The 13914-nt window shown below is 37.6% G+C and overlaps 1 protein-coding gene across 17 annotated transcripts in view; it reads right to left on the minus strand.

Annotated features, from left to right (window-relative positions):
- ERC1 (ELKS/RAB6-interacting/CAST family member 1) overlaps positions 1-13914 on the minus strand; it is a 269997-nt gene that overhangs the window by 189087 nt on the left and 66996 nt on the right. For 10 of the 17 annotated variants that reach the window (XM_074538921.1, XM_074538925.1, XM_074538924.1 and 7 more), the window contains exons 4-7: positions 10066-10140; positions 7966-8121; positions 6064-6147; positions 3378-3545 (exon numbers count right to left, since the gene is read on the minus strand). In XM_074538921.1, coding sequence (XP_074395022.1) covers positions 3378-3545; positions 6064-6147; positions 7966-8121; positions 10066-10140 — 483 coding nt within the window. The remainder of the gene's footprint in view (positions 1-3377; positions 3546-6063; positions 6148-7965; positions 8122-10065; positions 10141-13914) is intronic. The other 7 variants (XM_074538929.1, XM_074538927.1, XM_074538926.1 and 4 more) reach the window with 1 other exon arrangement.

Raw genomic sequence — 13914 nt, forward strand, 5'->3', positions numbered from 1 at the left:
GTAATTCTATGTCAGCATTCAGGATTTAAAAATAATTGAGAAATGCACAGAGACATGAAATTAAAATCAGTATGTGAGAGTTGCTTTTTACCTACTGCAGGTATTGTTAGGTGAAGTTTCCAAGTATGAGTACGTTTTTAAAAGGATCAGTTTTGTGACATTCCATTACTAACTGGCAAACATATATAAATCCAAACATATAAATCCAAAGGAGTTAAGCCTTTTTACTGATAGCATAGTCTGCTATTAACACTTTAAAGCTATGTTTACTGACTAATTTGAATGCAGTGTTACCACAAGACTTAATTTAATTGTCTATTTTTGAAACTGATTTTTCTTTTTAGCTAGATTAGAGTTGACTCTTCACCTCCTTATACCAATTACAGCATATCCAGGATGGTCTGTAGATGAGAGCGAATTCTTCATGAACATTTACCTCCCAGTTTTTAGACCACTTAGATTGCACAAGGATGCCATGGAGCAGAGGTGCTCACACCTGGCTTTGTGCAGAGGGTGTTGAGCCCCTGCCAGGGTTACAAACTCAGTGCAGGGCAGATGTGCAGCTCCCAAGGCCTGCTTGTGTCAGAAGTTAGTTAGAAGAGTTCAAATGCTCGTGCACAAGCTCTAGCACAGGACATCAAACACCTGCACACAGTGAAGTCAGTTCTGCGAGCTCACCTCAGTGTTTGCAGGTGCCAGCACTGGGTGTCCAGGTGGCTGCTGTTGATAAGTGTTGTGAGAAACACCCCGCTGCCATTTGGACATTCCTCACTAAATATAATCCACTTCTCCGCCTCTGATTTGGCAGAATCTACTGCAGTTTCAAAATGCCAGCATAAGCCCCAATAGAGAAAAATCCTCAGAAAATTTTATGTTCTAATGAGATATTCAAAGCAAATAAACTTCCACATGATTGGATTCAATTTTCTACTATTAATCTGAATTTACCATAGGAACAGACCAATTACAGACCCATGCCAGCTTGGGCAGTATACAAAAATACAGGAGAGCATTCTCACTGGTTAATGCAACTTCCCACTGAAGCCACAGAAATTCTGGCACTGATCTAAGCTGAAGGGCTCACTGGGTGAAAACTTTATATGGATAAAGCCTTAATTCCAACGTAAATACTGACTTTTTTTTGTTTTGTTTACAAAGTGACTCTACAATTTTAGAGCTATTTTTAAAGGTTTCTACACAAATTGAAAAGTTAACCACAATATCCTCTCCACCCAATAGCCCTCAAGATAAACACCCCACACACAGCTCACTGCTGCTTGTAGCTCTAGTGTGGCAGGTGGCACATCCATTTTTGAGATGTTATATCAACCCTTTTCCCCACCTGTGAGCAGGTTCTTTAACCGAAGATTAAATAAGAGGTAGAGGCTTGCAGAGGTAAATTTTTTTTTTTAATGTTTATTTAAACTTGACTTAAAAAAACTGATCCCCTATGAAGATGTCTGACAATGTATGTCAGAAACTGCAGCTCTCTTCTAGGCGTCTTGAGAGAAGCTAATTGGGTTTTAACATTGACCAGTGCTGTCAAGAAGTGAGGCCAAGCAGGATCTCACATTCCTACCTCATTCCCAAAGAAAACCCTGGTATGGAAAGCTATCCTTTCACTTAAAAACCCAAATCATCACAGGATGCAAAAACAAACATCTCAACACTGTTCTCAGCATGTTTCAATCCTATACTTAAGAGGATCACCTGTGAATTTAATTTAATTGTTGAGCTTTCCAACAAGAACTCCAACAAGGCTGAAAAATATGAGATTACTTTCCAAAAAGTATAACTACCTTCTTGAAAGGAAGAATCCAGTTTGGTTTTGTGGTGCTACGTGAGAATTTCATTTGGAAGCAGCCAATGAAGAGCAAATAGACTCACTGATTATTTAGTAATATTGCAACTTAGCAGAATAATTTTCTGTATTAAACTACTTTGGTCTTTTGGTAAAATAAAATCAAGATGTTCTGAATAACTGTCAAGAGTATCTATAAATGGTATGTAACCAAGTCTTCATTTTAAATACCATATTTCAATTCTAGACATTTTAATTTAATAAATATGTTTATCTATGATAACAGCTGAAAATATGATCCTCTATGGAAGTCTTTTAGCTTGTTAATAAAGTAAATTTGTTCAAGAACTTCACCTCCATGGGTATAAAAGTACTACCAATTATTACTTAGAAGTGAGAAATGTGTTTCTAGTTTTGTAGGTTTGTCACAGTACTGCACATTTAACATATCTATATTCTTTTCAATCACTGCAATGGATCAAAGCCTTCATTTTACCTTTGAAAATGTTTATTCACCTAACACCTGCTTTAATGATATTTTGAAATTTAAATTTTTTTTTCAATAGACATGTACTAATCTAGGGTACATTCATGAACTAGCAAAAAGGAATGAACAAATTTAACAAGAGATTTATGAATGCAAATTGTAACACTTTCCCAGTCATACTCACTAATGCAATCTCAACCTCTACATAAATCTGAGAATAATCAGAAGCCATCCTGGAACATCCAAAAATATTTACTATGCAACTTCATTACTGCATGTCAACAAGGCCATGAGCACCCACAGATTCACCAATTTTGGCTAAAGGAAGGCTAAATAAGGGTAAAAAGTTCAGACTAATTCTCTTATGCTCTGATAATATGGATTGTTCCAGCAGTGTCACCCACAATTTTCCTGCATGCTTTTTCTCAGCTCTTTTAGCTTTGACTCTCAGCTGCAACAACACAAAGTTTTTGATGCATCACTGCCATCTTTTGGACTTCCACTAACACTACAATTTTCCAAGCCAGGGACTGAAGTGCTGTCTGCACACAACATTCCCTGCTTGCTCTTCAAGAACGTCCAGAAGCAACACATTTATGCTGCATTCATTATCTGTGTGATGTTCAGCTATACATCTGGGTCTTATGTAATATGGGAATTTATTAAGCATTTGTCATCAAAACAGTTTAGAAAATATTCTTTCTTTACCTTGGAATATACATCATAAACCATGAAAGTCCATATTTAGGTGTAAGCAAAGCAAGAGTTCCTGGACATTCTGACAGTAGTGGTGAAGCCTCTGCAGAGTGATTGCTATTGGAATCATCTTCCTTTCCCTTCTCTCCTCATTGCAAATAAATCCTCCCAGCTCTGACAGTGCCATTTCTAATTCAGCCAAGCACTTATTCACACATATTTGTCTTTAAATCAATCCCCTGGCCTGGAGAATCCAACATATGATCAAAGATACAGAGTGCCCAGAACAAGCAGCACTGGATGGCAGCTGTGGGATTGCACAACCTAAGAACTGAAGAGATCACGGATTTTCTCTCTGTGCACACACAGCAAGTACAGAACTGCCCACTTCACCTCTGTCTGCAGGATGGCAGCTCTCTGCTCTTTGGCTGTCAGGGACTCCTTGAGAACCTCGATGTGCTGCTTGCTGTCAGAGAACTGGTTGGTGAGGGTCTCCAGCTTGGTCTGCAGGGCCAGCAGCTCCGTGTCCTTGCGCGACAGCTCCTGCTTCACCTGCCCAATCTGCAACACACACAAAGGACGGGCAAAGGGACAAATCATTCACGCCTTCCTTACAAAAATTACTATAAATACACACAACTATCAACCAACTCTGAAATTAGCCCACAGAACTATGAAGCCTTCAGTCACCGTGAGTGAAAGGCTGGCAAAAAATTTGTGTCATGAGCAAAGGATACAAGGAAAAAGAGAGGGGAGCAATGTCATCAATTTTTCAAGGGAGGTTCTTTTTAATAGTGGCAGTTTGCTGTTATTCATCTTCCAAAGGACTGACCAAACCCAGACAGGTAATGGGACAAGGTTTTAATGAAGATGAAGCAGAACTGTAATGACAAAGGACCCCTGGCCTGTAACATCAGAGCAGATGAGGCACCTGCAGGGCTCTCAGCAGCACAACATTTGCTTTGAAATGTCAAATCAGTAAGCTGCCCTCCAGCTCCTCACCTACCAATCCAGCCTCATGCTTACAGAGAATGGGAACACACCTTTACCTTTCCCACTATTTACAAAATCAGCATTTTATTCTATGAAACACACTTTAGTTTGTGGAAGCTTCTAAAAGCAGATGCAAATATTCATCAAAACAACATGAAAACTGCTTGTGGAACTGCATTTTGTTGAGAACAATTTCCTAAATTTATTGTAGTGAATTATATCAGTACAAAAATGCGAATTTATTTTAACAAATGTATGTTAGATTTTCATTAAGAAAAAAACCCCAGTAAATATAAAAATTTTGAAAAATGCACCAAAAAACCCCCAGTTATACAAAATTTTAATTTAAGTGCAATAATCACTCAGGACAATTTTTCTTAAGTCTGAAAAAAAATTTAATAAAAGATGACAGAGAAGTCTAAAAGTAGTTTTGAGCCCAAGTTTGCAACCAACTTTCTGGTTTGCTGCCTATCTCATAGAATAGCAATATTTTACGGCTACATATTACTTAGTACAGGTGGATGTATTTCTAAAAACTTAAGTCTTTCTTAACTTGAACAATTCAGGTTATGACATTACAAAAAAATCTCTTAGCCTCAAAAGTACATTTTCCAGTGCTTCAAAACAGAAATTAAAGGACATCACAAGATTAAAAAATTGTCCAAATCACTGTCCATGTTTGGAAACATGGCACACGAACAAAAGAATAGTATAGTTTATAATTTTTTAAAAGTTTTTTCTTAGAATATATGCACATACTTGTAGAAATAACTGAGGAAAAAAAGCTTGGGTAAATGCACTTTTATATTGACAACATTGTTTCAATACTGGGCAATTAAAGGAAGAAAACTCTTTACCAAAAAGTATTAAAATAGTATCAAAATAGATAACCCAGGACTCCTGTGTTCCAGTGTGAAACAGCGCAAAAGAAGGAGGACATACCTCTCAAAAAACCTCTCAACTCGTTTTATTAAATGTAGCACTGAGAGGGTATATAAGAATTTACAGAACTACTCAATAGTTTGTTGTTCACTAATTCAAACCTGCTAAGTTGTTTTTTTTTTCATATTTTACTAAAAGCAAATATGCCCAGAGGATGATTCTGCCACCTATTTCAATTCACCACAGAGGTACTGCTGTCAGCTGCACTATTTCTGCTGTCAGCCACCAGTTGCACAATATGCCAGGCACAGAGCTGCTGCAAAGAGCTGAATTATTTACTGGTTATCTTTTCTAGAGCATCTAGACAAAAAAAGCCTCCTTAAAAAATCTCAGATGACACAAACTTTTTCAATTAGTAAGTAGATGAATCAGCGTAAAACTTTCTCAAAAAGACAGATTGTTTTTGAGCTCATCTCAGAAGAGATGCTTACAGCATTTCATTAGGTGAAGACTCCCAAGCAGCCCTGTGAGATTCTTGTCTCTTGACAAGATTCTTTCTCCCATTTCAGAGCTGCAAGCCCATCCTGCCAATGTGCCAGAGCTCTTTAGTAAGAATGCAGCACACACCATCCACACTTGCAAGAGAAGTAAAAACAGCATCAAGTGCTCACATCTCTCTTCTTGATGAGAAACCATACTCACTTCTTTTGAGTGAAACTCCAACTTCACAGCAAATAACCTAAATTCATGCTGCTAAAATCCAGCAATCAGTTTTAAAAGCGTTCAGCATCCAGATTTCATTATTTTGTTGTGAAAAAATGTTAAGAAGGTTCAACACAAGTTTTCAAATTAGTTTTTTTTAACTAGTAAAAGGAAATCTCTTTGAAAGTCTGTCCCCAAAATGGGTGCTGAATGCTTTTGAAAATCTGCTTCAGTAAAGAAGAGTAGGTTATTGCTCAAATAGCTCATACCATTAAAAAACAGCAATAAAACAAATACAGATGTTCAGCTTGTTCAGCTGGAGAGTGATGTTATTTATGGACACCAAACCCATGTGAATAACAAGGTAGCTACAAGGCTGAGCAGGCTGTTAGTTCTACTGGTTATATCAAGCCATGAAGGAGGTAGGAGAAGAAAGCCAGAAGAGCTAGCAAGCCCCAGTGAATGGCCACTGCACACAAAACAGAGATCTTACTGCAGAGACCTCGGCCTGGAGACCAGCCACTCTTTTTTTCAGGTCCTCCCCTTGAGCCTCTTTGGCACTTAGCTCTTCCTTCAGTTGCTCTACCTGTCACGACATTGTTATGCTTTTAAATATTTATTATTTGTCAGCTCCCAGTCAGCCTGTTCCAGTGTAACTGACTGAAAGTGACAAAGAACTGAACAGAAGGATCAACACTGGTCACTCATTTTCTCTTCCATTCTTCAGGGGGTCCTCTCAAAAGTTTAATGTCTATGTCATTTCATAGAGGCTGACAAGAATTTGATTATGAAACAGAAGATATACAATTATGGTTATGTTTACATATGTCAAGTATGCGGCACTTATCCCAAGGGTTTTGAAACTGCAGTTCATAAGGAAATTACAACAGGAAAAAGGACATACTTCACCTTAAGAGAATAATGTTAATTGTCAAGCTACAGCCACAAATTACTTATACAACGCTGAAAAAATAAATGCTGTGCAATTACAGAACAAGATGTGAGGACTGGAGATGGCCATGAGTCATGAGCAAACAGATACCAAAAAGGAACAAATTTTCTGCAGGAAAGTAAGAGAGCAGACCAGGAGACAGAAGAGAAATCAAGCAGCTGAGTAGATCTATAGACACAGAGGGAGAGGACAAGGGGAAATTGAAGAGTTGCTAACAATGAAAGAAGGGAAGAAAGAAGAAAAGATGGAAGGAAGTGGTGCTCTAATCTCCTCCTCCATTTCTAATTTGAACAAGGTTGCCCTTCAGTTCCTGGAAGCAACCCAGTGGGATAAGGAGCAAAAACAAGAACACATGTGGTTATCTCGAGGTGTTTCAGTGAACTGGTGTGAGGCCAGAGGAAGGAACCCATCCTTAGCACTCATATCCATTTCAGGGCAAGTAACTCTGCTTCCTCCAAGACATTTCACCCAGCATTCTTTTTTTTGACCAATAACTTCAAGTAGGACAAATGCAGTGGGTTACAATTGTTCAGGACCTAGCAGGGTAATTTTCAACCTCTGTTCCAGGGTTTGTACACTGCTTGCAGGGAGTGCACATAAGCTAATTAAGAAAGGCAGGACTGGTCACAATATACTTAAATTTACTGCACAAGAGGGCCTGAACCTTCTCTAATGAATGTTAAAACCCACTAAAAGACTGAGAAACAAAGAATGGATTGAATTCTGCCTATAGACAATTCAATAGCCAGCGTCCATCTTGACACCTGAGGAGCAACGTCTCTCACTGCTGTATTTGTCCTGTATTCCAAACAACAGAATTAATGTCAGCACCACAACTGTGGTAGACTCTGCTCTCGTGCTGACTCCAATGCTGGAAGAAGGAGAGTGTAATGGAAAGCCATTATTGTGACAGTTCACCCTCTTCTCAACTTTTACATAATGGAAAGGCAAAACAGTTGTACAACAGTGACAGCAAAAAGAAATATCCTTTTTTAAATGAACTGCCTTTGGAAAGACATCAGACCAAATAAAACCTGAACCAATAATGGATTAGCAAGGAGGAAAGAAAGGGAAAAGGAAAAAACATACATAGGAAAAAACATAGGAAAAAACATAGGAAAAAACATAGGAAAAAACATAGGAAAAAACATAGGAAAAAACATAGGAAAAAGATCAGTGTGACAATAAAAGGAAAACTTGGGCCACTGATCTTACTGAAAAACCATTATCATATTTTCAATTAATATTTTCAAATTTTCAAAATACTTCAATTCAAACTTTTCTTATGTATTTTTAAGTTATTTTAGTGGCATCATGGCCAGGTACTAAATCAATTGTTTCCCAGCACTGGACTGGGAACCCAGACCATAATTCCGAACTAAAGCACGCACATTTCTCTGCTCTGTTCCCTCAGCTCAGTTTAACACAGGGCTGTCAGTTGTTTCCCAGTACCTTGTTTTTCATGAATTTGGAATGGCTCCTGTACACCTCCATTTGCTTCATCTCCTCCTCGCGCTCCTCCGTGCTCAGGGCTCCGTTGGACTTCAGCATCTGAATCTCCTCCTCCAAATCCCGGAGGCCACGTTCCATGGAAGAGATTTTTGAATCCTGAAAGTGATCAGAGGAGATGGGTAAAGACACACAGTTAGCTGATTTTTGTTAACATATAGTTGTAGCAAAACAAAAGGAGATAAGTGTCCAATAAATTACCTGCCCTTGAAATTTACTTAGGAAGTTCTTAGAGATATCAGTGTTCAAGTCTTTACATATGAGAGCTCAGATACTCATTTTTCAATTTAGTTTTTACCTTTCAAGGAAAGCAAGAGTGCAGAACTGGAATAAAACCTGGTTCAGGGAAGAAAGCCCATGTATGATGAAATAAATAAATAAATAAATAAATAAAGGAACACGAGGAAATGTTGCCTTTTCAAAGAGAAATGTAATTCTAATTGAATGGACAGCAAAATGTGACTGCAAGAATGGTAAGAAATTGGGTTTGTGCCACGAGTTAATTTAAGTGAGGTCATAAATGGGGAACAGCAAAGCACCATAAGCAAGGAAAACGTGCAAGAATCCATTATTGATTGGATAAAGCAGTAAAGAATGCTGGCTCATATGCACAATGGATAAAACATTTCAGTGGGTTAAAAATAGCCATGTGGAAAAACAAAGTCAATCTATCACTATCCTCATACAGGATGATCAGAGCTATTCATTCTGTGTACCTGGTTTACTGTTTCTTTAGAAGTCTTTGTGTTAGGACAGCAAGAACAGATTCACACAGCACAGAGCTCCATGCATACTCATGATCATGGCTATGCATTCAAGAACTATTATCTCTTAAAGCAGACTGGTTTTTTCTTATTTCATTTTCCCAAAATATTTAGTCTTTCCTGAAAGACAGATTTGATTTGAAACTACACTACAGACTTTCATAAACTAAACCTTTATAAACTATTCTTTGATAAGCAAAGCGCAGCTAAACAAAATGCTGATTTTTTTCATATAGGTTTTCATTCATGAGATGATATTTTTAAAAGCATCATTATGAAGATCGAACTGGATTTCCTGATTAATGTTTGATACTTACATTAAAATTGATAAAGTGGATTTTTGCAGCAAAAAATTAGAGCTAGTAAGGCAAAATGATATGTAGAAATTGATAACAGTATTTATCTTCAGCGTTCACATTATTTCCCAGAAATGTCCCTGTGTTTCTCTTTTGATAGCAAAGACACCTAATGTTACCAGATGGTCAACTAGTTTCCATTACTATGGACCACAAAGATGACTAATAAAAGAGTGATAGCAAATGAAAGATGGGATATAAATAAAGAAAACACTGATAGAGAATGGAAGAAGTTGCAGGAGGAAAAAAGGAAGGAAAATAAAATAAAAAGGAGGGATACAAAATGGAAAAGAACAGCTTGCAAAGACAGTTTCCAGTTTTTCAACTCCATTTGTCCAAACCCTGTCTGATGTACTTTATGAGCAATTCAATATGAAATATGACTGCATAAAGCTGTGTAAACCACACACTTGATTATGGCTCCTGAGCTCTTGGCCAATTGCCATCAGTCCATTAAATACTTACACTAATGGCTTAAGAATTCAATCGCAAATTCATCTAGAAAAGTTAGGTTCATGATGGCATACAGACATATTTCTAGCTATATGACCCATTCTTTAAGTGCGTGTCGAGTTTGCTAATACACAGAATGCAGAGCAGTACTTCAAACGTTGATAACATAAAAAGAAAAGAGCCCACATCATAAAATCCCACAAATCTTTCATATTAACCTATCATTCTCTTTCTTGTAATATAATGAACTTTGGGTTAACTGCAAGAAATCTGTATCTGCTGCTGCAGGCAGACAGAAGACAAGTTTTTACTGTGTCTGTCTCTTCAGTGATCAATAGTAACAAATAAAACAATAATAAGGGAGAATAAAATAGTAGAAGCATATGGTATTTGGTAGAGTCACCTTCCACATGAAAACCCAATTTCCAGAGAACAAATTCTCCTGCTGCCCATGCACAACAACCATTTACCTTCATCTCAATAACAGTTTGGAGAGCCTTTGTCTTGGCCGTGTCAGGAGCGTTCTCAAATCGACGATGGATTTCCTGTGCCAGCAGAAATGAAAGCAGGAGTTAGACTAATGGCAGGGCCCCAATAAAAACATAATTACTAGAAGTTTCTCTTTCTAATACACAGCATAACTCAATGCTGCTTTTTGATGTTGCCAGTCCACTCATTTTATCACTTCTCATATCACAGAAAGGATTGCCAAAAGCTCACTCAACAGAATCCCAGCCACAGGTAAAAAGGCACAGCACAAACTGCACCTTTGGCTCCCCTCTTACTCAACATAAGCTGGAAATGACAGCTGGGTCTACTACAAAGCTCCATCACCCTGCTAAACTAATCTGAACTCTTGATAGGTTCTCATGGAAGACATACACATAATGCACTCCACTAGAGGCTTACTGAAAACAGCAACACTGAGGTTTCTATTTCAGCAAGTTATAAGATGCAGCTGTTAACTCTCTTTTTGCAGCATTTTTTACCCCACAGTGGCAACATTTAACTAAAGAGGATGAAAAATCTTTCTCCAGGCTCTTGGCCTTGAGCACAGCTGAAAATACAGGACTGTACAGCACACTGCTCTAGAGGCTCAGGGGATGCAGACAGGATGATACAAAGTCCAGTGATATTTCTGTTGATGTAAACTCACAGCAATATCATGCACCAAACTGCTTGCTAAGGGATAAAATTACAGAAAGCTGAAACAACTTGTTCTACCATACAGAGCTGGGGTTTCAAGCCAGCACATGTAAAAAGAGGAGAAACAATAGAGAAACTATTAACACACTTTCACTCTTTGCCTTCAAACAGTATTGTCCTTACAGCACACCCTCATGTTAACTGCAGGAATGTGAGTTCTGTTAGAATGTTCATCTTATGCACCAGAAAAATACTTTGGTGCCCACAGAGCACAAACTGTGATGCCAGTTCATCTAGCAATGAATTGTCATGTGCCCACACACACAGTTTATCCATCAACTCCCCTCAAACACCTGAAAAACAAATCCCAAGAGACACTTACAAATTGGTATTTTCAACAGAAATTGTGAAGAGTTAAAATTTTGTATGGCAGTCATCCATGCCAGCTAGGTCCAGAAGATTAATTATTTGAATGAAAAAGGTAGAGTTGCAGAGTATTTTCAAAAAAAACTGAGAACACTGCTTGTAAGATTGTGAAGTTCCTACACAGCTCTGAAGTGAGCAAGACTGAAATGTGTTGTGACATGCCAAGGGCCACAAGAACCTTGCTGAAGTCTGGCATAAGACCATTGGCATAAGTTGATGCCCGTGAATGGAATAACAAGAGAATCCAATAGAAGGTTTCTCTGGTTGTAAATATTATATTTGTGTATTTTCTGAGAAGCTATTTTTACAAGCGTGTTTGCAGTGTACATTGGTATTCTCTGAAATTGAAAAAAAAATCCTCCTGAAAAAATAAACTTGAAAATCCCTCTAAACATATTTGTTTCTCCTCGAGTCAACAGAAAACTTGAGAGCCTCTGCACAATTATTACTGGCACCAGAGTGGAGCAATACTATTATTACTCTGCTTACCTGTACCTACATTCCCAAAAGGGATTTACTCAAAGAAATTAAAACAACTCTTGTGAGCTTATAGCAACTGAGAAAACAAAGGATAAGAAGGTCAAAAATTAACATGCCATAAATGTATTTTGGACACTGCATTATTTTTATTTTAGTGGTTAGGTAATTTCCACTTGTGCAGAGGCACTGTCTCTGACCTGTGAATATAAAATCAGCTGCTGCTATGGAAATGGGATAGGTGGAATACACAGCAGGAGAACTGCATGTCTGTAAAGGGATGCTGACACAACAGTGTCTGCTTCCACCATTGCTCAGTGTTTTCCCAAAGAGAAAATTCTCCTAAGCTCCTCCTTGAGAAATGCCTCTATCCCCTCTATGTGAGGTGATGATCTGCACTTCAGCAAAGGCAATGTCCTACTTCTATTGCCTGAAGTAATTCCGCTGTGATTTGGATGACATAACCTGCTGAAAAATAACACCTCCCAGCCCCTGACTGCACAGGAAGGGCTTAATTTTGGCAACATGCCTGTGATCCTGGAGAGCCTGGGAAAAAAAAAAAAGCTACAGGCAGACGGAGCCTCTCTGGAACACAGAGTGAGGGAAAGCAGTGCACACATCCCCTTCTTAATTAGGAAATACAGGCCGCATCCATGTGGCAGAATGGAAAAATACTAATCTATCACATCTCAGATGTGTTCAGATTCTGTTGTGGACACACCTCCCATAGATGGATGAAAATAAAGATTTCAACCGGTGAAACGGGATTTTGTGCAATAGTTTAAAAAAACATAGGGCCACACACTAATATCAGGATCAGAAAAAGAGAAATCCAGTCTTTCATTCCTTGCAAGTTATCCATTCCGATAAAGTAATACAGCATTTTTCCTTTACTTTAACACATTAAGAACTTTATTATGTAACTACTATTGTTTCCTAACAGGTTAGTAAAATTTAGCATCATTGCACCTTTGAGTGCATATTAAATTATTATAAAAGGGGGTGGCTTATATAAACCACTTTTTATGTTTTGATTGCTTTCATATATTCAATAACTCCATTTAAAAGTAACAGCAAAAAGGAAAAACGAAATTATAGAGTTGCAAGCAATTTGCACCAAAGTACATTCATAGGAAAAAAATCCAAAACTGGTTGTTCTGTCCAAAAAAATCTTGAAGATTCAATAACTAGAAACTGAAGGCTAGAAATAGTCAGAAGTTCTAAACAAGGTGGGAACCTTCTTCAGAGTTAGGGTTTATATTTCATCTTAGCTTTAAATTAAGAATATCTATCTTCATTTTCAAGAAAATCTACCACAGAAAAAGATATGAACTAAAGGTGTGCATCATAATTACATGATGCACATGTAGTCCAAGCAGTCCTGCAAGGCAGCACAGTGCCCCTACGAGGAACAATACTCTAATTTTCTGGTCAGCATAATTACATAGAATAGCTGATGAAACACACTGAGAACACTGAATATGTAAAGAATAGCTGTGATAAAGTGATTTGAACACACCATAAATAGTTACAAAGTCCACGGGTTTTTTTTTTTAAATAATTCAAAATTAGAGAATATAGTTTAGAATTGAAGGAGTCCTCAATACTGAGCAGTATTATCACTGTAAATTATACACAAGTGCATAGTAATGAGGGTTGAATTGAATCCAAACCTTTTCCTCCTTCATAAACTGGCCATTGTTATTCTCTCAGTTGCTCCTGTGTCTGATTTTGCACAGGATTCAGGACAAATGTGAAGGTGCACCTTCAAACAATTACGTTTCTATAGTGGGGGAGGTTATATGCTTAAAAATCCAGCAACTTATCTCTCAGTAGCCATAAAACAAGCAGTTTCCCAAGCCATAGAGAACCTGCCTTCCATCTCCTGCCAAACTTGCATTATCAGGCAGCACATTCCACATAGAGAGCAACAAAAACATGCCATTTCATACATTAATTTTTTAAAAATCACTAAAAAATATCATGTGTAATTAAAAGCATAGTCATGATTCTGTATTTTTTAGAAATTTTAACTGTACTATTCCTATCTTTGAGTAATCAATCATGATGTCCTGTGCTGGATCTTTGCATCACTCATTGAAGAGTTTTTACTAAAAACTGGTTTAATTCTCCAACCTTATACTCCAGACCTCACTAAATGAATGTTATATATTTTGTACTTAAAGTTTAGTCTCCCAGATGGCTTTTCTGCCTACCTAGATTTCAGCAACCTAGTTCCAATTAATTACAATAGAATGCAAATGTTCCAA

Source organism: Zonotrichia albicollis, chromosome 4 (genome assembly GCF_047830755.1).
Source record: "Zonotrichia albicollis isolate bZonAlb1 chromosome 4, bZonAlb1.hap1, whole genome shotgun sequence".
Lineage (NCBI taxonomy): Eukaryota > Metazoa > Chordata > Aves > Passeriformes > Passerellidae > Zonotrichia > Zonotrichia albicollis.